At 33.0% G+C, this 21,308-nt stretch overlaps 2 protein-coding genes across 6 annotated transcripts; one reads left to right on the forward strand and one right to left on the reverse strand.

Annotated features, from left to right (window-relative positions):
• Window positions 1-48: 48 nt before the first annotated feature.
• LOC116130251 (pto-interacting protein 1-like) lies at window positions 49-4,021 on the forward strand. Of its 2 annotated transcripts, none has more exons than XM_031415999.1 (8): window positions 49-406; window positions 1,053-1,161; window positions 1,267-1,517; window positions 1,609-1,735; window positions 2,313-2,586; window positions 3,049-3,181; window positions 3,336-3,434; window positions 3,698-4,021. In XM_031415999.1, exons 2-8 carry the CDS (start codon window positions 1,080-1,082, stop codon window positions 3,812-3,814), a joined length of 1,083 nt encoding a protein of 360 aa, XP_031271859.1. In that variant the 5' UTR covers window positions 49-406; window positions 1,053-1,079; the 3' UTR covers window positions 3,815-4,021. The 2 variants fall into 2 exon arrangements, with proteins under 2 accessions (XP_031271859.1, XP_031271867.1); XM_031416007.1 differs by having other exon boundaries at window positions 55-406; window positions 3,336-3,422; window positions 3,698-4,020.
• Window positions 4,022-4,115: 94 nt separating this feature from the next.
• LOC116130224 (probable receptor-like protein kinase At5g18500) lies at window positions 4,116-8,313 on the reverse strand. Of its 4 annotated transcripts, none has more exons than XM_031415974.1 (8): window positions 8,005-8,313; window positions 6,677-7,325; window positions 6,456-6,560; window positions 6,118-6,240; window positions 5,850-6,020; window positions 5,542-5,671; window positions 5,060-5,272; window positions 4,116-4,837 (listed from the first exon to the last, which is right to left on the reverse strand). In XM_031415974.1, exons 2-8 carry the CDS (start codon window positions 7,303-7,305, stop codon window positions 4,712-4,714), a joined length of 1,497 nt encoding a protein of 498 aa, XP_031271834.1. In that variant the 5' UTR covers window positions 7,306-7,325; window positions 8,005-8,313; the 3' UTR covers window positions 4,116-4,711. The 4 variants fall into 4 exon arrangements, with proteins under 4 accessions (XP_031271834.1, XP_031271849.1, XP_031271842.1 ...); XM_031415989.1 differs by lacking the exon at window positions 8,005-8,313 and adding an exon at window positions 7,702-7,763; XM_031415982.1 differs by lacking the exon at window positions 8,005-8,313 and adding an exon at window positions 7,496-7,687.
• Between the last annotated feature and the right edge of the window lie 12,995 nt (window positions 8,314-21,308).

The following is a 21,308-nucleotide window of genomic DNA, read 5'->3' on the forward strand; positions in this document are numbered from 1 at the left end:
TGAGAATATAAAAATTGTTGATTGAGAAGTCAACAACGTAAAAAAGAGGAGACCAAAGACAATTCTATAACCACTTATAAAAGGAAGGGTCGATATTTCCGGGTTGTCTAATACAAAAGTCAAGCAATCGGAGGACAGAGACACACCAACTGCCTTGATATTTTCTAAGTTCCCAAATTTGCATGGAATCTTGTTATCTTGCGCTCCTTTTCTCTGCTTCTTCTCATTTTGGCGCAACTTAGCCGGCTTTAAAACCTCTCTCACTTATTGTCATCCATCGTCATTTACCATATTATACTTTTTCTTTGGCAGTGTGAATGAAACTTATTTAGAGCAAGAAAAATAAGAAGCTTGAGTTGACGCAGTCAGATTTTTAGTGTAACAACTCTTGCAATACCTAGTAAAGGTATGAATTTTCACTTCTCTTCTTGTTTTGATCATCTTTTTAAGAAGTGGGTATCTTTTGTTTTGTGGTTTTGATTATGGGTTGTATTTTGTTGTTTGTATGAGTTGATTATATTGATTGCTGACAAAGTTCTGAATGAGATTAAACTTGGCTCTTGTTTATAATGAAAATTGGGAAAGTTTAGTTATCATGTGTTGAATTGATATTGGATTCGTTTACTGGTATGAATTTTTGTTGATTATGGAAATATTTATCACAATATGTGGTGGAGTGTTGAGTTATATTGCTTTGCAATCCAAATGAAATCTGAACCACCATGTCACATATGAATCCAACAAACGTTTCTGAATTGGATGATTCAGGCATCGTGATCTTGATTTCTAGAGAATGACATGGTTTACTAATCTATGAGGCTTAACATTATGCCTTATGAACTCAAGTACCAAAATTGGTTTCTTTTTGACAATTCTCTTTGTTATTTTGGGATCTTGTTGGAGTGTTTGGAACTTAATTAGAGGATTGAACGAATAATTCTCTTAGTTGATAGCGCATTCTTGAATTCTATGTTGCTGTTGTTTGGAGTAATTATGTGTCAAGGAAACATTTCTCCATCTATGCCAGCTAAAAACAAAGTTTGACTTCGCAGGGCTTACTTCATTGGAGGGGAAGAATTATGAACTGCTTCGGATGTTGTGGAGAAGATGATATTCATAAAGTTTCTGAAAATGGACCATTTGTACCAAATAACTCAGCAAGTAAAATGAAGGGCACATTCTGGTTTCTTATATATCACCTTGTTGTTCCATCTAATATGGCTTTTGTTTCATTATTATGAACCTAATCAGCTGCTTTGCATTTAGGCAATAACGGAGGTTATTACATGAAAGAAGCTGCCCCAAAGGAAACACAGGCAGTAAAGGTTCAACCTATAGCTGTCCCAGCCATTTCAATTGATGAACTCAAGGAAAAAACAGATAATTTTAGTGCAGACTCATTAATTGGTGAGGGCTCATATGGAAGAGTGTATTTTGGTGTTCTGAGAAGTGGGCAATCTGCAGCCATCAAGAAATTAGATTCCAGTAAGCAACCAGACGTGGAATTTCTAGCACAGGTTTGGCTTATTATTGTGTATTATCTTCAGTTCTTTGTTATGTTGCTATAAATATTTTTTCGGATTTAATAGTTCACACATGCTTTTACAGGTTTCCATGGTATCAAGACTTAAACAAGAAAATGTTGTTGAGCTCGTTGGTTATTGCACTGATGGCCCGCTACGTGTCCTTGTCTATGAGCATGCTTCTAAAGGATCTCTTCATGACATTCTTCATGGTAAGTGGTCTCATATTATTTCTATGTTTTCAACTCTTAGCCACCACACCAATAAAGATCATTTTGTGGATTGACATTTTAAATCATGTAAGGTGTTTCTAGCTGAGGGGTGATCATTTATATTTGAGAATTCTGGTTTCTTTGCATATCATAATTGGTTTAAGTATAAAGTTTGGTAATTGATGGTTGTGGAAGTCTAGTGCTTTCAAACAAATTTGAGAGATGAATAGAAGATGATATTCAATTTTCGAAACCAAAAAGTTACTCTCATTCTTTCTCTGCTAATTATTATGCCATTAAAGTCTTCTTCAATATTGCCCTGACAATGATTTCATCTCTCGTATCACAGTTTAAGGACATGCTTGGTTCTCCTTTCCAATGTTGTTTTCTATTTCCGCAACCTGTTTTTCTTTTTATTGACTAGAAAAGTTGTTCTCAACACACTCGTTTACAAGAACAGTAACATGATGTTTTCAGAGACCGTTTTGAATGATCATAAAAAAATTGCTTTTAAAATTTCCTATGAAATAAAAAATCTCAATTTACGTATATAATATTTTTCGATTGATGAATATAGGAAAGAAAGGAGTAAAAAGAGCAGAGCCAGGTCCTGTTTTGTCATGGGTGCAAAGAGTTAAAATTGCTGTTGGGGCAGCAAGAGGACTTGAATATCTACATGAAAAGGCAGAGCCTCGTATCATCCATCGCAATATCAAATCGAGCAATGTATTACTTTTTGAAGAGGATGTTGCTAAGATTTCTGATTTCGATTTGTCAAATCAAGCACCTGATATGACAGCACGTATGAATTCCACGCGTGTTCTTGGGAACTTTGGTTATCATGCTCCAGAGTAAGCTCTTTTTAAACTCTTCAAAATATGTGCTTTTCTGCTTTCTGCATCTTTGTATGATAAAAATGACTGCAAATTTATATTATGTGTTAATGTTCTAATCACAAATTAGATACATAAAAGGCAAGATGAGGTAAATGCGTGGATTGATCAAAGAACTTGTAAGATTGATTAATAAGAAACAATTTACCTACAGATGAATAGTAGAAAGAAATAATTTTAATGTGTACTATTTAGCATTCACAAACAACAAGTCTAGGCTAGCACCCTAAATATGGGAATGTGATGCAATTTATGTATGGTAATTGCTATATATAGTATATACCACAATCAATCAACAACAAGATTATTTAGTGAACTACTGTGTACACTTGAAACCTTGGTTTGGAAAATTATGTCTTATTTTTTTTTCTGAAGCACCTATAAACATTCCCTGCCTTAATATTTGATTTTGGATTGCAGATACGCTATGACAGGACAGATGAGTGCAAAGAGTGATGTTTATAGCTTTGGTGTTATCCTGCTGGAACTCTTAACTGGGCGGAAACCTGTTGATCATACTCTGCCGCGTGGACAGCAAAGCCTTGTGACATGGGTATGAACTTCATCTTTGTTCTTTTCTACCAGTAACTTGTTTTGTAACATACATATTTTTTCTATTTTGTTATTCTCTATACTGATAGATAGCAAATTCTTGTATGTGTAATCTTCATTCAAGCTGAATTTTATGCAATTCTGGATTGTTTTAGGCCACTCCAAAACTCAGTGAAGATAAGGTGAAGCAATGCGTTGACGCTAAGTTAAATGGAGAATACCCTTCTAAGGCAGTTGCAAAGGTACCGAAGATGGTAACTTCAACTGAAAATAATACACCAAATTAGCATTACTGTATATTTATTTCTTTGCCAACTTTAGTTTATGATTATAACTGCATATAACTTACATATTGCATGCTTAATTTTCCATAGATACTTGTCAAGTATTTGAACGGTATGGTGGCGGTGGCACTTTATAGCAGGAACTAGTTCTACATTTTGGTGATTACTTATTTGTGGCAGATATTTGCATTTAGTCTTTCTAATCTGTTCTTTGCTTGTACATGCCCAAACAGATGGCTGCAGTTGCTGCTTTGTGTGTGCAATATGAAGCTGATTTTCGGCCAAATATGAGTATAGTTGTCAAAGCTCTCCAGCCTCTGCTCAACACTCGTTCCGGTCCTCCCCACTGAAATCACACTTGTGAATCAACCCCAAAACTATTTTGATTCATTGAGATTTGTTATGTAAATGGGTGCTATACATAATAGCTGATGTAATTTTGATGTCTTTGCTCAAGAGTTTTTAAGTTTACTGGATTTTCTGTATTTAACATTGAATTTTACCACAAATTCAATTATGCAAGAAATCCCCCGAGTTCTGTTAATTTCTGCATTTCTTACTTAGAATTTTGCGTTAGTTCAAGCGTCAAAGCATTTGCATTCCTTGATAACAATTGAAGTAAACTTGCAAAATTCCTCAGATGACAAAGGGTAAAACTGAGATCAGACTTGGATGTCTTCTGATGTATATATGTATAGTTTAAAGAGTACAAGGAACCTACTTAATGTTGCCTCGGAAGGCACATACAAAATATGATGAGCTTTGCTTGAAAGTTGAAACCACCAGGCACCAACTAAACAACAATCAAGGGGCAATAGAGATAAACAAAGTACTCAAATGTTCTGCTACTCAAAATAAATTTGAATTTTTAGTTTTCTTTACCTATTCTGCCAATAGGGGCAATCATTAACAATCACTCTCTAGGAAAAAAGACCTACAACCCAAAAGACACTATATTTTTCAAAATTTAATATATAAAATAATAATTAAGAAAAAGCCCCACAAAAGACCTGTACAATGTAAACACTAACAATGGCGACGGTGTCCTATAGTAGTGCCACTTTGAGATACAAACTAATCCTCCCTCAGGGATATGTAAACCATATGGGCTATTTGAGATCCCCAATCCTTTCCCTGCCCTTAATCTCAACTGTGCGGCTGGCTGTCTGGAGACTTCGGAAATTCAAAAGAATGTAAGATATATCCTTGTGCTTATACTTGAACTCTATAAATGACTTTGTCAAAGCCTAAGCCCGCTGGTTCCTTCCGGTATTTAACCTTGCTTCTGGATTTTCATTCCTGTCAGTGTCAGAACCCTCCCGCTGAGACTCGGCCTCTGCAGCCCCAGCTTGATTCTTTCGGCGTCTTCGATCCTAAGTATTATATATCAAGATAAATTCCCCTCTTAAGAATGTTCCACTCAGAGATGAATAAACGTCAAATATTGCATAGCTTATGGTCAAGTAATTGGTGATGGTGTTCAGTCACCATCTATTTTTGTTAAAAAATAAAAACTACTTTCCATGTGTCTTTAATTAATTATTCTAGTGAAGTTGGGTATTGTTTTCTAAAGAAGAAAATGAACAGATTCAAACCTCTCGTGGAACAGGGTATTCCTCTGATTCAAGCATCCGAACCACTTGACTCATCTTCGGTCTTTTGTCAGAATCTGGATCAACACATCTCAAAGCAGTCAAAAGAGCCCGTTTAAGGGCACTTGTTGATGGTCTAGTCTCAAGCTTTGGGTCTACCACATCTTCTGAGCGCCTGAGCTGAACCATCATCTTGAGCCACTCAACCATATTAACCTACAAAAGCCACCAAAGGTATCATGTCAAGGCCACGGAGACTGCTATGACATTCCATATTATGACATGAAGTCTGATTGATGACAAAGTTAACTTAATAGTCTGAAAGAAAGCTGCATAATGATGGTCTACACAATTTCATGTCATTGTAATTATAGACTTTAAATATGAGCAGACATGTACCCATAACGACGTCCCACAGCAAGTGTAGCATATATATTATGAAAAATTTCAACATTCATTTGAAAAAAGAGAAGTTCGTAGCGTACCTCAGGCTGCGGGCGACCATAATCCACTGGATACCTTCCAGTAATTGATTCTAAGAGCACAACACCAAAACTGTAAACATCACTCTTCTCATTTAGAAGGCCAGAATTGGCATATTCCGGAGCAACATAACTGAAAAATTATTCAAGAAGCAAAGGGAAAACAAAAGGATTATTTCCAAACCAAGGACATTTAATTTCTTTAAAAATATAATCAATCAAGTTTAGGTAAAGAGGCAATAATAAACGAAATAGTGCACTATTAGAGTTGTAGGAAACCAAGTGTACAGACGGAATAATAAAAACCTCACCCAAAGGTTCCCATAACTCTAGTTGTAATATGACTTTTTCCAGCACCCAATAGTTTGGCTAGACCAAAATCAGATATCTTAGCATCAAAGTTGTCATCAATCAATATGTTGCTTGATTTTATGTCTCTATGCACCACCTTTGGCTCAATGGCTTCATGGAGATAAGCCAGCCTGCAACATGAAACCATGTGAGACACACAAGAAATATTCATAATGTGGATAAAACTATGATGGAGTAATGGCAAAAATGTACACGAGTGGGACTTACGCCTTAGCAGTACCAAGAAGAATTTTCATGCGAGCCTCCCAAGTCAGATATCCACGATCATGCATATCTCCACGAAGCCACTGCTCTAAATTACCATTGTTGACATACTCATATACCAATAACCTGAAATTTTTATGCACAAATTAGACAGGCATATCAACAAAAGGCCAGGACAAATTCTCACCCTTTCTTTCTTAAACCATATTAACAGAAACTAATGATGTCACTGTCAACATTGCGCCATTCCATCCCTTACCTACTGTAGACAAAGAAACTGAAGGGAAGGAAAACTACTTTAAGTTCCCCAGTGAATGAGAGAACATAAAAGGATGAAGTACCTGTGTGTTCCTTCGATACAGTACCCCAGAAGTCGAACTAAGTTTTTATGCCGCACATGCCCAATAGCCTCAACTTCCACTCTAAAATCCATATCAGCTTGTCCTCTACAAGCAAACCAATTTAATAACCAACAAAAATCCGCAAGCAATAAATAGTCTAATGGAATAAAGAAAAGATTAAATATTGAATAGGCACTGAAATAAGCTCATATGTAACTTACGGATTGTTGAGGAGCTTCTTCACTGCAACAGGAGTCCCATTAATCAGATTACCACGATAAACAACTCCGTATCCCCCATCACCAATAATATTATCCTTGGAAAACCGGTTGGTTGCAAATTGTAGATCTCTCAAGGTGAACCAATGACCCCAGCCCAGTTGTGAAAATTCAGGCAGGCCAGACAGGGGTGAGGGGGCAGTCAAAGGATGTGAAGATGGCCTGTAGGCAGACACCTGTCCAGTGCCTCCTTCTTCAGCCGGCTGAGACCCTGCCACATTTTTCTCTAAATTATTAAAGGAGCCTGACTGGACACTTTCATCACCATTTTCTTCCTGTGGGATCAATACCTTCTCAGATTCCCTATCATTGAATTTATCTTTGAGAGTGGGTAAACCACCATTGTTTGATGAAACTTGATCGACTCTTATCTCTTTTATTTCCTCTGAAACAACAGGAAATTGTCTCACAGGAAGCATGTCATTAGCCTTTCTGGATTTCTTTCGAAAAGTAAGCCATAGCGATACCCCAAGGATGACCACAAAGGCCACCACCAGAACAATCACAATTAGTACCCACAACTCCAAACCAAAATAAGTCTTTGATAGAGTTTTGTTAAGATCAGATGCCATCTCTCAAAATGCCAATTTCCCTGCAATAAAGAAAGCAAAACCTAAGCAGCAGCCATGATGTGAAACCACGTTGTATGGCTAAGTTATGTGAAATAAAAGGATTCCAGCTTTGGATTTGGTATTCTAAACTTATGCGGTTTAAGCCTGTACTCTCTTCTAAAGGTTTCTGTTAAGGGGCAACAACACAAACCTAGATTTTACATTGAATATGAATGCCCAACAAGTTTCACACAAAACCCACAACCAGAACTGGATAACATGACATACTATTTTATTTAAACCATGCAAGAATCAGCAAAAAAGGAAAAGGGCAGGGCGAAACGAAGGGCTTTATTACAGGTGCCAAAACAAGTATGGAGACAGAACAAAACACAATAACAATAAGAAAAAGCAAACCTAGAATCACAGCTAACTTCCAAAAAAAAAACAAACAAAGGGAAGATGCTAAAGAAAGCACAGACTTCGCCATTAATCAACTCCACCGACTACCAAACTTTTATTAAATAATAATAATTAAAAGAATATCATATTCAAAAGAAAAAGCATGTCATATTTCTAATACCAATACAACCGACACATACATTTCCCCATCATTTTGACATGATCAAGCAAACAACCAATAAAGATCAAAACTTTCACTGTTAATGACCCCAATAAAACTCAAAAACAAATCTAACAAACACAAAACAAAAGCCAAACCTGATTGGTCGTGTCACTTCCTTCAACAAAGTTGCCTCTTTTTCCTCCAAAAATGAACCAAAATCAAACCCTAGCAATGTTTACAAGAGAAAAAACAAAACCCCATTTGAAAAAAAACCCCATTCACACACACCCAGATCACACACATTGTCAAAGACTCCATTTTGAAGTGGTTTTTGAAGGCTTTCCATTGTGGGAATTTTGATTTAATTTATTCCATTCACAAATGGGTAAGAAGATATGGAGTTGTCGTCAGTGTTAGGTAATGAATGAGCAAGCAAAATGCTTCACAAATTATATATACATCGGTGAAACACAAGCATTAGAAACTTTGCTGTTCCTCTCTTGAGTTTGAAAGTGACAAATAATCAGAAACTTAACAGTATTTAAATTAAATTTTTATTTTTTTATCAACTTTTTCAGTCAACATTAATTTATAATCACTAATAATATTATAATATAAAAGATTATGATTACAAGAGGGGACAGAGTAAACCAGCGTGATTGGTGAAAAAGATTAAAAAGTCAAAATGAACAGACTGGACACCTAATTACCCTTTTTATTGTTTTAGACTTTTAGTCCTTAACCCAAAATTATGTCCTCATTATCAATATCTGCAAAATTTCTTCATTAAGTCTTGTTGATTTTCAATTTCTTGTTAATACAAATTTGTTTGTATGGTTAGAAGGTCATATTACTGATTAGTCAAAGAAACAGATTGCTCACCACACATCATAACACGTTTTTCTTACGTCGAAACAGAGTTTTGAAAAATTCTATAGAATGGAAATATACGTATGCCTTATTTTGTGGGAGGATGATGGAATGGGGATGCGGATGTGGTTGCAATTTTGTGGGGTTCAATGAAGATGGCAGAAGAAGAAGAATCATCTAAAGGAGTCCCCACAAACCATACATACAGAGTTTGCAGGGCTGTTCTGCAATTATATCAGATTTTTCAACAGCGCCCTTTTTCTTTTTTTTAATACACAAGGAATGAGTAAAAGGAATTGATTCATGGTTGGTATGAATGAATAATGAAATAGGTAACATTTAATAAAAGGAATGAAAGTGAAACCAACCACACCCACTTCAAAGTTTTGGATTGATTTATAAATAGACATGCTTGTAAATAGATATTAATAAACGTGTTTTCGGTAAAGAATGCTTATGTTAATCGAGCTCTTACCCCGTGTTACTATCATTCTATCCTGGAAATTTAACCAACTACAGTAACTATGGTTAATACCCTAGTTTCTTAAACCCCGAAGCAATGGGACTGTACTGTGTAGTCTATATTCAATTACTGTATTTGTAAGTGGTAATGTAAACCTACCTCTAGGTAGTTTGACTGTTCGTTTGAGATTTTGGAGTGTATTATTGAAGAGATTCTGAGTTCGAATTTCTACACTACTAATAAAAGGTAATCAATAGAGATTTATCTGATCGTTAACTTTAAAACCCTAAATGATTAGTTAAGGTATATCAAAAAAAAAAAAAAAAAAAAGTATGTACAGTACAGGTTGCTTCACATTTGAAGCTCCTGAATTAGTGAGAAGCTGCATTGTAGATGCAGATACCTCCACCATGAATTCTCATTATTATTATTATTATTATGAAATCATTTCTATGTTATGTATATAAAATATAAGCTTCATTGATTATGTCTAAGAAACATGATGGCCTGGGCATCACCTTTCATGAGGTGATTTATAGTTGCCTTAAAACAAGGGTAATTGCTTTGTACCCACTTCTTTTATCTGGAAAATTTATACAAGTCCCCACCATAAAGCAATTTCTACTAAAGTAGAGATTCAACATCTAAGTACATGATTTAGTTAATAACTTCAAATTCACAACACTACTTCATATCATTTGGTTAATCTTTATTTATATGAACAAGTCAATAACTACACCGTAATAAATAATAATCATATCATTTGGTTAATCTTTATTTATATGAACAAGTCAATAGCTACATCCTAATAAAGGCTTGAATTTCTCTAATTTTCTTACTTAAATTAGTATTACAATTTGAATGAAGAGAGTGTTCAAATACATATATACACCATAACAACCCACCAACATCTTGGCGATGATAAATAACTATAAATAGGACTCACATTTTTTTTTTTTTAATAATCGGGGTGTCTAGGTCAATTTATACGTACCTCAACTAATCTCTAAGGCTCATTGAACAGTCTACAAGCCAAATGTTTCAAGTAAACAACAAATGTAGTAGATAACCTTAAGGTGGTTTGAACCCAAAAAGTCAATGAATGGAGCAAACCTTCTTGACCACTAGGCACTAGGCCAACTCTTAAGGATTCGAAATCACATTCAAAAGCTAACTTAGGAGAGAAAAGAGTCCAACCACACATGCACACACATGCACACACGCGCGCGCGCACACACACACACACACACACACATATATATGTGTGTGTAAAACCTCTCTATAGTCATAATGTTGGGATCAAAATAATTTATTACGATAAAGAGGTTATAACTTAATGGAGGTGTAGTTATAAAAAAAAAAAAAAAAAAAAAAACTATTTTGATTTCTTATTTTATAATTCATGTTTTAGTAGTATGTATTAGGACTTCAATTAATTGTTTTAGTAGTATTATGATTTCTTATTTACTTTTAATATTACTTGTTTCTTATTTTATAATTTATGTTTTGGTAGAATTAGGATTTCAATTCATATTTTAGTAGTATTAAGATTTCAATTCATTAGTTTGGTAGTATTAGGATTTCCTATTTACTTTTAATATTACTTGATTTCCTGTTTTAAAAATTCATGTTTTGGTAGTACTAGGATTTCAATTCATGTTTTAGTATTAGTAGGATTTCAATTCATTGTTTCAGTAGTAGTATTAGGATTTCTTATTTACTTATGCTAGTAGAATTATGATTAGCCTGCTATAAATAGGGTTGTTATGTTTCAACTTATTCAATCAAGTTTTCAATAAAATCTTCCACCAATTCATGTGATACCTTTCTTCTTCCTCTAGCAAATCAATCATGTCACCCAAAGTTAATACACAAACTCAATTGATCGAAAGTATTCGTTTTTAGTTGTGCAAAATGAAAGAATCAAACCCTATTTGGAAGCAAAAAAATCTTGTGAAGTGGTTAGAAGATACTTGTGGTCTTAAGGTATCACAAGCAGCAATATCTAAGACACTCAAATGATCAGTTGACCTCCTTCAAGAGGAAGGATTGTTGAACCCAGACACAAAACATTCAAAGATGGTAAAGTACCCAGCAATGGAGTATGGCCTCTATGAATGGTTTGTATGCCATCAAGAGCATGCCAATATGAATGGTGAATTGTTAAAAGAGAAGGGAAATATTTTTCTAAGGAAACTCTATCCCAAAGCTACCTCGTTTGAATTTTCAAATGGATGGTTGAAAAAGTTCAAGCAACGACATGCAATTCATTCCTCGTTTTGGGGAAAGTTGTTCAGTGAATATGGAGAAAATTGAATCTAGTTTGCCATCAATAAGAGAGGAATTAGGCAAATGGGCTTGGAAGGACATTTATAATATGGATGAAACTAGCTTATTTTATTGAATGTAAGTCGATAACTATCTTGCAACAAAGCAGTTGGAGGGCCGAAAGCAAAACAAAGAAAGGATTACAATTGTTGTTTGTTGCAATGGCTATGGCTCTGACAAACTTCCACTTTGGGTCATCGATAAGTTTCTTAATCCAAGATGCTTTAATAATTTTAATCGTGATAATCTCAATTGCAAGTATCAAGCGAATTCAAATGCATGGATGACATCTTTGTTTTTTATGGAATTGCGCAAGTGATTTGATAGCCGTTTGGATAGCAATGTCTTGCTTGTATTGGATAATTGTACCGCACATGGAAAAAAGGAGAATCTCCCTCCACTTCATCATCCAATTGTTCTGTTCCTACCACCGACTAGCACTTCCAAAATCCAGCCATGTGATGCAGGCATTATTAGAAATTTCAAAGATTATTATCAACAGTGCTTTAATCGCTTACTTTTGAAATGGATAAAAGATCATATATTGGAACCAGAAAAGATAAGTATCCTTGATGGAATTGTAAATGCAGTTGCTATATGGTCAATTGAAGTGAAACCACAAACAATTATCAATTCTTTTAAGCACTACAAAATTAGGGCCTCCGATGTCAATGAATTGCAAATTACAAATGAACTGAATGAGGAGAATAGAAGAGTCATTGTAGAATTGAGTGATCAGATTCGACAACTTCACTACACTAATCGAATAGATATTAATGTTTTCCTCGATCATCCAAATGAGCAATAAGTCATATATGCTCTAATTGAATAAGAAATCATTGCTGCAATTAGACAATAAGAGAAAAGAAATAATTCTGAGGATGATAGTACAGAAATGCAAAAAGTTTCATGCCCTGAAGCTCTAAACATGCTTGAGAAACTAGAAATATTTTGGCTTTAACATGAAGGTGTCCATGCTAGCGAGTTATTACATACCCGCAAGTTAGAAGATTTGGTAACAACTCTAAAGCATGAATCATTGTCCTAAACAACTTTAGATAAATATGTTATTTCATTATAAACCTTTAATGTAACATAGCATATATATTTGTTACAATATATAAATAATTATTACTATGTGGAGGCAACTTTCCTTAAGACGGGAATTAAAAAAATTATAACTTATTACAATGTGGAGTTTATTCTTATTTATAAGTATCCCAAATTGGGAATAAAATTTTTTATGACTATGTAGAGTTTATTTCTATATAGAGTATCACTATAGAGAAGTTTTACTATATATATATATATAAGTGAATCCATTATTAAATTTTAATAATTGCCATCCTTTATCAAAATTGAAATATAATTAACTACAGAGATTTTATACTAATTTTAGCACCATATCATAAATCTTGATGGGTTGTTTTAAAATAAATNTCTCTGTGTAATGTTTTGTTTGGAATTAATCAATTGAGTTAGTAGTGGTTGAGGATGAAGATTGATTAATTAATTAATTTGGTGGTTGAGACATTTGCATCCATTTATTTAATAATAATGAACATCTCAGTACAAGTTTAAAGACAAATCACATCTCCAACTTCCATTTATAATTGTTCTTCTTCAAATTAATTACTTACCTAATCCCTTGTTTAGTTAGTGGGGTTATGCTTAATTAATCCATCTTTAATTATTATTATTATAAGTATGTGGGGTTTATGATTAATCAACTAAATGTGGTTCATTTGATCTCAATTCATGTTGTGAATTAAATTATTTAACATCAAATGGTCCAAACCCTAATTCTCAATCTACATTTCTTGGAAATATCCTATGTATACTGCTTGCCAAATACTACATCTTCATCTTAACCAACCAAATCCCAAAAATAGAATGCTATTAAATTATATGGACCTTCATTTAAAAAACCCTTTCGTTCTTAATACCCTTTATTCCTTTTTTTTATTTTTTATCTTTTCTTTTCTTTTTTTTTGAAAAAAAATTAAAGAGTTAACATTTGGTTCATTTCACCATTTTTACTCCTAAGGCAAATTTCTAGATAATAAAATTATAAGTTAAAAAAAAAATAAAACAAAAAAAAAATCTTTATAAATAATCCCAAAACATAATACAATTAAACAACATAAATAAATATATACAATAAAACCTCTTTATAGTGATACTCTATATAGGAATAAATTCTACATAGTCATAAAAAATTCTAGTCTCAGTTTGGGATAATTATAAATAAGAATAAACTTCACATTGTAATAAATTATAATTTTTCTAATTCCCGTCTTAAGAAAAGTTGCCTCTACATAGTAGTAATTATCTGTACATTACAAATAAATATATGTTATGTTACATTAAATGTTTAAGATTAAATAAAATATTTATCTAAAATTATTTGGGACAATGATTTATGCTTTAAAGTTGTTTTCACATTTTTTACCTTACAAGTACGTAATACATCGCTAGACTTGGCACCTTCTTGTTGAAGCAAAAATATTTTTGGCTTCTCAATCATGTTTAGAGTTTTATAGCAAGAAACTTTTTGTATTTCCGTACTATCATCCTTAGGATTATGTCATTTCTCTTCTTGTCTAATACAGTAATAATTTCTTCTTTGGTTAAAGTATATACGATTTGTTGTTCATTTGGATGATTAAGGAAGACATTAATATCCATTTGATTAGTATAGTGAAGATGTCGAATCTAATCCCTCAATTTTGCCATGACTCTTTTATTCTCCTCATCCACTTCATTTATAACTTGCAATTCATCAACACTGGGGTCCTAATTTTGCAGTGCTTAAAACCATTGGTAGTTTGTGACTTCACATCAATTGACCATGCATCAACTGTATTTACAGTTCTATCAATGACATTTATTCGTTTCAAAAGTAGGCAATTGAAGCACTGAATTGAAATTATAATACTACTAAAATATAAATTGAAATCCTAATACTATACTACTAAAATATGAATTATAAAATAAGATTTTAAAACAAAATTTTTTTTAACTATATACCTCTATTAAGTTGTAACCTCTTCATAGTAATAAAATTAGTTAGCCTCACCATTATGACTATAGAGAGATGTCACTGTAGATTAAAATAGTTACCAATTATTTGAAGAAAAAAATAACATAAATTTACATGTGACTGCAAGCAATCTCATATTTCAAATCCTATCTTTATTATTAAATCTTCAAACAAAAATAAAAAATAAAAAAATTGGAGTTTATAAAATAATAATTGGGTGTTAAAAATATTTGTAAATAATGGAAAATTAAATTAAATTTTAATAATTTAAAATAAAAATAAATTTATTGTTACAAAATTTATTAAAAAAGTGAGGTGACGATAAACCATACATAAGAGCCCATCAAAGTTGGACATTCAGAGATCAACTGAAGTTGGGCGGGCCAGTCCTGACTTCTAAATAAGCCTCCAGTCTCTTTTAAGCACACCCACTCAATTCTTTCCCTGCTTCCCTACAAACAAAAACAGACCTTATAAAAATACGTTTGGTGGAACTGAGTGGAAACGTTTTCGAAAACAATTTTCACATACAATTCTAAAAATTAATGTAAGATTAGAAACGATTAAAAAATTTTATGTTACTATAAAATGGACAGATTCAAGTCTTCCCATGAACACCAATATGGTAAAAAAATATTATTTTCCAGGAATGTCTAATTTCAAACTGGGATTTTAATTATAAAAAAAAAATTGAATAAAGAAATATTATTTTTAATAATCTTCCTATCAATGAGACACTAAGGACGTGTTTGGTTATGGATAATGAAAGATTATTGAAATAATATTATCTCACTGATTATCATATTTGATTGTTAAATAATATAAAATTTTGATAATTTTTTAAAATTAATAATAATTATTGATAATATAGAAGGTGAGGTGATTACTTCTATGTTTTAATAATAATTATTGATAACGTGGAAGGTAGTATTACTCTATTTTCTTAAATAATTGGAATGAGTATAAGTGACCCTCCGGCTGGAAAGACAAAATCTTTGGTCCTCAAACCACTGAGGCAGCATTAATGAGAGAAAGTGTGTAAAGCTGGAGCCCATCAGAAGGCAGTGTCCGGTCCAATTAGAGAAACCCACGTATGTTTTCCTTCGACAAGAAACAGTGTATCTTGTCTTCAAGGTGGAAATCTCAATCCTTAAAAGTCAAAAGGCAAAGCTCTCTTGGGGCAGAAAGTTTCAGCAATGGAAGCATTGACACAAATTGCATGTGAAGGTAACTCTGAAGTCGCCGGAGGATGAATACGGTCTTAATTTACAAGAAACCTAGCCACAAGAAAAGTAGTTATCAAAATCAATCATATATAGATCCAAAAAATTAGGTTCAAAGAAAGATTAAATTGAGAGAGTTACCAAGGCCAACCATTGAGGAGTTATTGTTATATTTTAAATTTTATTGTTACTTTGAATAAATCATCTTTTATATTTAGTATTCTTGTTACATGACCTTGATGTATTGATGTAATTAGGTTGTCAAATCAAGAGAAAGTATGGAATTAAATATATGTTGGTGATTTTAGTTTGTCAAAATTCAAGAGAAAAGTTGGAATTAAGTATGTGGTGGTGATTTTAGTTTGTCAAAATTCAAGAGAAAAGTTGAAAAAAATATGTATAGCCCATGATCGCTTAAGCGATATATAAGCGACTAGATATATCACTTAAACAACAAAGAGTTTTTCATAAAGGATCGCTTAAGCGAGAAAATAAATCCTTTAAGCGATCGTGCATCTGGACAGATATTTGTACTATCATGGACTTGATCGCTTAAGCGACTAAAGGGAAAAACCAAGAATCGCTTAAGCAATAACATAAATCGCTTAAGCAATCGTGTATCTAGGCAGATATTAATTCTACCTCAGACTTAATCACTTGAGCGATCCAGAATCGTTTAAGCGACCAAAGGTAAAAGCGAAGAATCGCTTAAGCGAGACTGTAACTGGCAAATCTTGATTCTGCCTAGAACTTGATCACTTAAGCAACCAAGGATAAAAGCAAAGAATCGCTTAAGCGAGACCATAAATCGCTTAAACGATCGTGCATCTGGACAGATCTTGATTCTGCCTCGGACTTGATCGCTTAAGCGATTTTGTATCGCTTAAGCAACCAAGGGTAAAAGCGTAAATCGTTTAAGCGATTTACTAACGATCGTGCATCTGGGCACGTATTGATTCTGCCTTGTACATAATCGCTTAAATGATCATTAATCACTTAAGCGACCAAAGGTAAAAGTGAAACATCGCTTAAGTGATCTTGATCCTCGCTTGTAAGTGATCGCTTAAGCGACTAACTCTGAACATATTGGATTGCTTAAGCGACTGACTCTGAACATACTGAATTGCTTATGAGAGACCTAGGATTGCTTAAGCGATCCACTGTACTCGGATGACCTTTTATTCTGCATTTGACAAGACTACGTGAGCGATTTATTATCGCTTAAGCGACTAGGGCTAAATAGATAGGATCTCTTAAGTGAAAATATATATCGTTTAAGAGACTAAGGCTAAATAGACGGGATTGCTTAAGCGACACCTTATATTGTTTAAGCGATTAAGGGTAATTTACTTCAATATTTCTTTTCCATGTTTATAGACTATGTTTAATATAGATGTAAAAAAACTAATCTAATTAAAATATAATTATGGTCATGGTCCACTGAACTAATCATACACCACATATGTTTAATATAAATGTAAACATGTCACATCATATATGTTTAATATAGACGTAAAAGAACTAATTTAATTTAAAGAAAATCGATTAAGTAATATAAATAATCAAATCAATTGACACAAGACAGATCATGGTCCATTAAACTAATCGTATACCACATATGTTTAATATAGACGCAATCATTCTACACTATATATATTTAATATAGACGTAAAATAACTAATTTAATTTTAAAAAAAAATCGATTAAGTGATATAAATAATCAAATCAATTGACACAAGACATATCTTGGTCCACTGAACTAATCATACACTATATATGTTTAATATAGACGCAAACATTCTACATCATATATGTTTAATATAGATATAAAATAACTAATTTAATTTTAAAAAAAAAATTGATTAAGTGATATAAATAATCAAATCAATAGGGGAAAACCTATTACAAACAAAAAAAAAAAAAAAAAAGGGAATCGCTTAAGCGATCCAGTGTTGATAAGCTTTCATCGCTTAAGCGATAGTGTTAATCGTTTAAGCGATTTTGTGAAAGACAATACAAATAATTCGAATACACTAGATCGCTTAAGAGATTTCATTTCTTACTTAAGCAATTTGGTACTGTCGCTTAAGCGATCACTTACAAGCAAATCTTAAGATCACTAAAGCGATGCTTCACTTTTACCTTTGGTCGCTTAAGCGATTTGTAATTGCTTAAACGATTAATTCTGAGGCAAAATCAAGATCTGCTCAGATGCATGATCGTTTAAGCAATCAAGTTCTAGACAAAATTAAGATTTGCCCAGGTGCATGATCGCTTAAGTGATTTATGGTATCGCTTAAACAATTTTTCGCTTTTACCTTTAGTCGCTTAGAGATTGTCATATAATCCTAATAGGTACACTTCTTGATATGCCACTACAATATCTTAAAAAATTGTGGTCGCTCATTTGAAAATTCAATCAAATGCTCAAAAGAGTTGTTGAATTAATATGGAATTAAATTAAATGAGTTAACTTGCAGGATATTGAAATTATATGACTAAATCTATATATTTTTTCCAACACAAAAATTGTGATTGTAAACAGATCTCTAGCTAATTGTACAAGCAAAGAGGAAAATTTAAACTCAGTATTCTGACCAACGTTTCTTCAAGCCTCTCGCCGACTCAGCGTCACAAGTTTTGCTTTTCCAATTGATGAGACATATGGTATATATGTTGGTTTTAATTTAGCTCTACTTAATGGTTAAAATGTTGGTAAGTTGGCAACAATGTCCCAACTCATTTTAAAATTTTGTGTTAGATTTTTGTAATCGATTTCATTGGTAATTTGTGAAAACATTTGCAATAATATAATGTTTTATGGTTGGTTAATACTTGATGGAAACAACCATAATGAGCAATAGAATAGGCAAACGTTCAAGTAATTTTCATTAGAAAACCTTTTTTCCATAGGAAGGTGGGCTTCATTGGTAACGTACAACAACTTCCAACGCAAAAACCTTTTTCCCCTCCACAAATTTCGATTGTATGTAGAGATTTGAAAACTGCCATACCCAAATTATGAAGCGGTGAGTGATTAGGTTGTATGGTATGGATGTAACAAAATAGGGTTGTCTATGTCACTTTGATGCATTAAAAATTATATCTGAATAGATATATCTCTTAAAATATGTCTTAAAACACATATATTAAAACAACCTTAAAAAATAATTTCAAATTTTGTTAGCTTAAGATGTGATAAACAATAAATTAATAGATTAAGATAGAACAGTAAATGTTTGTTATGTTTATTAATTTTTTATTTTTGTGTTGATGGAGATGTGATTTGTCTTAAACTTGTACCATTATGTTAATTATTATTAGATAAATTGAACCAACTTAGAACTCCATTTTGTGTAAATGGAGTTCTAAGTTGGTTTAATAAAATGACTATACATTAAAATTTGGTGATAAATTATTTTAAAAAAAGTTTAGATTTTATATTTATTTAAAATGGAGTTCTAAGTTGACTATACATTTTAAAATGGAGTTAATAAATAAAATTAAACCAACTTATTCTTTAGATTGGTCTGTAATTTCATGTGAACAAGAAATCAAATCACAACGACATGTCCACACAATGAATAATTTTCTGGTATACAAAAGCGGGGACATAACATTCATTTGGTTCGTTTTTTAAAATACTATTATTAGTATTCCCAAAAAAGTTAAACAGTAAAGTGTCATTATTCCCAAAATATTATTCTATATTTTTCAATTTCTTTTAAACCTCCTAAATTTGTTAATTTAACTAAACACTCCCAAATATTTTTTTTTGAAATTACAAAAATATTCCAGCCACCCTCCGACGGTGGTGGCCGGCTGTCCGTATTTAATGAGTGAGTTAGAGATGTTTTTGTTAACTTTTAATATTTTATTATAGGGTTGTTTAATAAACAAAAAAATATAAGAGATGTTTTTGTTAATTTTCAAATCTTACATTGTAATACTCGCCTAATTTAATCCTTTTCAAAATATTATTCTAAAAATCATCAAAATAATTAACCGAACGGAGTCATAATTTTCGGGGCTATTTCTGTGAATAAAATAGAAGAAGAGCCAGAATAGTCTATATACAAAACATGTCCACACAGTGGATAATTTTCTAAGAGTTTAATATAGAGAAAGACAACATGTGCATGTAATTTAGAAGTAAAAACGTTTTTTTGTCCCCGCTTAAAAGTAGAAGAGGTGACAACGATCATTCGCCATCTCTCTGCATGTCGTGTGTGATTTGATTTCTTGTCGACATTAAGCCTCCATATTTTCTTGTCGATCATTCGCCGTCCCTTATGTTAACCGCAAATTTAAAATTCACTCTGATCTCTTCAGCCACGCTTCACTCAGTTCAACGCCCTCCATTTCATCGTCATACTCCACTCTAAAAACTCCCTCTTCATCTTTCCCAAGTTTCCCAGCCAGCTGATGAAACTCTTCCAGAACAACCTTCAACCCGTCCTTGAGTTTCTCAACCATGGCGTCGAACTCTTCGTTACCCTTAAGGTGTTGAATGTAGTCAATATACTGGTAGATGTGTATGCACGTTTGTGTCTCCACGCATTCACAATGTCCAACATTATGTTTGCTTTAAAAAATAGTAAATTATTATAGTAAATTGTAGCTACCAAAGCCTGTGTCTTTCTTGTATCTTGAATCCAACTTTCAGCATCCTTTACACAAAAATTAACCTGTTTCTATTTGCTTTGCTCTCAAACTCAACTCGTTCAGGTCTTTTCTTTTGATAACCAAAACCATGGCTGAACTTTTGCTCTCTGCAACCCTTCCTTTGTTGTTTGAAAAACTGTCGTCCCCTGAGTTGTTCAATTATTTTGCAAGTGAAGAAGGGGTTCGTTCAAAGCTGAAGAAGTAGGAAGCTATTTTGGGGCCAAGATAAGCCAATCCAATAATATTGATCATCTTCCCGAAATATATAAAGAAAACAGGAACTGAAACCCCGTGAATAATTGCACCAATTGATCCCAAAGCCATTAACACACAGTCGTAAAAATCTGCAAATGTAAATAGTTTTAGCAACGAAACTCTATTCGGCTTCTTCTCTTCTTCTTTCTTTTCCTTAGTAATCTTATCATCATCCTGGTTACTTAGCGCTCTCATTTTGGCCAAAACTTGTGTTCAAACAAAACAACAAGGAGAAGAATGAACTAGAACAGAATATGAGAGAAAGAATAATGGACGGCCGTCCCTTAAGTGTGGACTGCCGTCCATACATAATGGATGAGCGTCCATTAGTTACGGACGCTCATCCAAACTTTAGGGACGCCAGTCCATAATTTATGAACAGGCGTCCAAATTTTTTATTTTATTTTTTAAAACAAATTAAGTTTGGTCGATGCGGACGCCCATCCAAAATTAAGGGACGGTGGTCTATAATGTTTTATAAATTTTTTTATCGTATTTTATTTATGGACGAACGTTCTTTAAATAGGGACGCCTGTCCCTGGTATATGGATCCCGTCCATATAATATGGACAGATATCCATATAATATGAACGGACTTCCATATGAGTGAAC

This window comes from Pistacia vera, unplaced genomic scaffold, assembly GCF_008641045.1.
Source record: "Pistacia vera cultivar Batoury unplaced genomic scaffold, PisVer_v2 Contig106, whole genome shotgun sequence".
Lineage (NCBI taxonomy): Eukaryota > Viridiplantae > Streptophyta > Magnoliopsida > Sapindales > Anacardiaceae > Pistacia > Pistacia vera.